Here is a 962-nt window from a genome sequence, read left to right on the forward strand (position 1 = left end):
GGCATGTTTGGAATGGGTAACGGTTGCATCAAACCACCAGGTCGTAAATGTGAAGACTTCCCCTTTGCACCTTGTACACATGATTTAACGAACAACTCAATTTCATAATCCATATTAGGCCACCAAAACATTTGACGTATTGCAGCACGCGTGCGTTCAAACCCTGGATGCTCTGACAATATATGGTCATGAAAGTGACAGCACACCTCTCTCTTAAGTTCATTCCCCGGTACACAGACTTTCCAACCTCCCTTTGTTAATGCTCCCATCTATACCTGTTACCCTCATAGACTACTTCTTTACCCTCTTCCTTGTCATTTCTATTCGCCTTACACAGTTGTACTATCTTCTTGAATGTATCACACTTGTTGTATTCTTCAGCCCATCTCACTTCTTCCGTGGTCAGTTTGGTCCCGCGTCCTGCTCCTTTAGAGATTACCCCCACAAAATCTGGTCTACAACTTAATGCATCCGCAACCACATTTTGTTTCCCCGGTTGATAAACCACTTCTATATCGAAATCGGCCAGTTTATGTAACCAATATCCTAGTCGCGGTGTTACGTCCTTTTGCGTTAAGATTCGCCCTAGTGTTGCATGATCTGTCTCGATACGAACTTTCTTCGTTCCTATTAGTTGCTTCCATTTCATGAGTGCATAGACTATAGCAAGTAATTCAGATTCATACGCAGGTATAAACTGCTCACGGGGTCCTAGCTTCTTTGACTCGGAAGCTATTGGATGTCCCTCCTCCTAGCACCGCTCCAATAGCATATTTCGATGCATCAGTCTTAATCGTCAACTCCTTATCTGGGTCATATATCTTGAGTAATGTCGCGGCCGCTAGTGCATCCTTCAAACGTTGCACAGCTTCTATATGTTTCGGCCACCACGTCATGTCACTTTCCTTACGTAACAACTCATGTTCATGTCAGATTGTCAGGATTTTGCGATCCTGCCTCGA

The 962-nt window shown here is 44.1% G+C and overlaps 1 protein-coding gene across 1 annotated transcript; it reads right to left on the reverse strand.

Annotated features, from left to right (window-relative positions):
- Window positions 1–256: 256 nt before the first annotated feature.
- On the reverse strand, window positions 257–649 carry CSUI_005862 (transposon ty3-g gag-pol polyprotein; the record flags this gene model as incomplete). The annotated part of the gene is made up of 1 exon (XM_068066029.1): window positions 257–649. The coding sequence occupies one exon, from the start codon at window positions 647–649 to the stop codon at window positions 257–259; it is 393 nt and encodes a 130-aa protein (XP_067921995.1).
- Window positions 650–962: the final 313 nt, after the last annotated feature.

This window comes from Cystoisospora suis (genome assembly GCF_002600585.1).
Source record: "Cystoisospora suis strain Wien I chromosome Unknown contig_2887, whole genome shotgun sequence".
NCBI classification, from domain to species: domain Eukaryota; phylum Apicomplexa; class Conoidasida; order Eucoccidiorida; family Sarcocystidae; genus Cystoisospora; species Cystoisospora suis.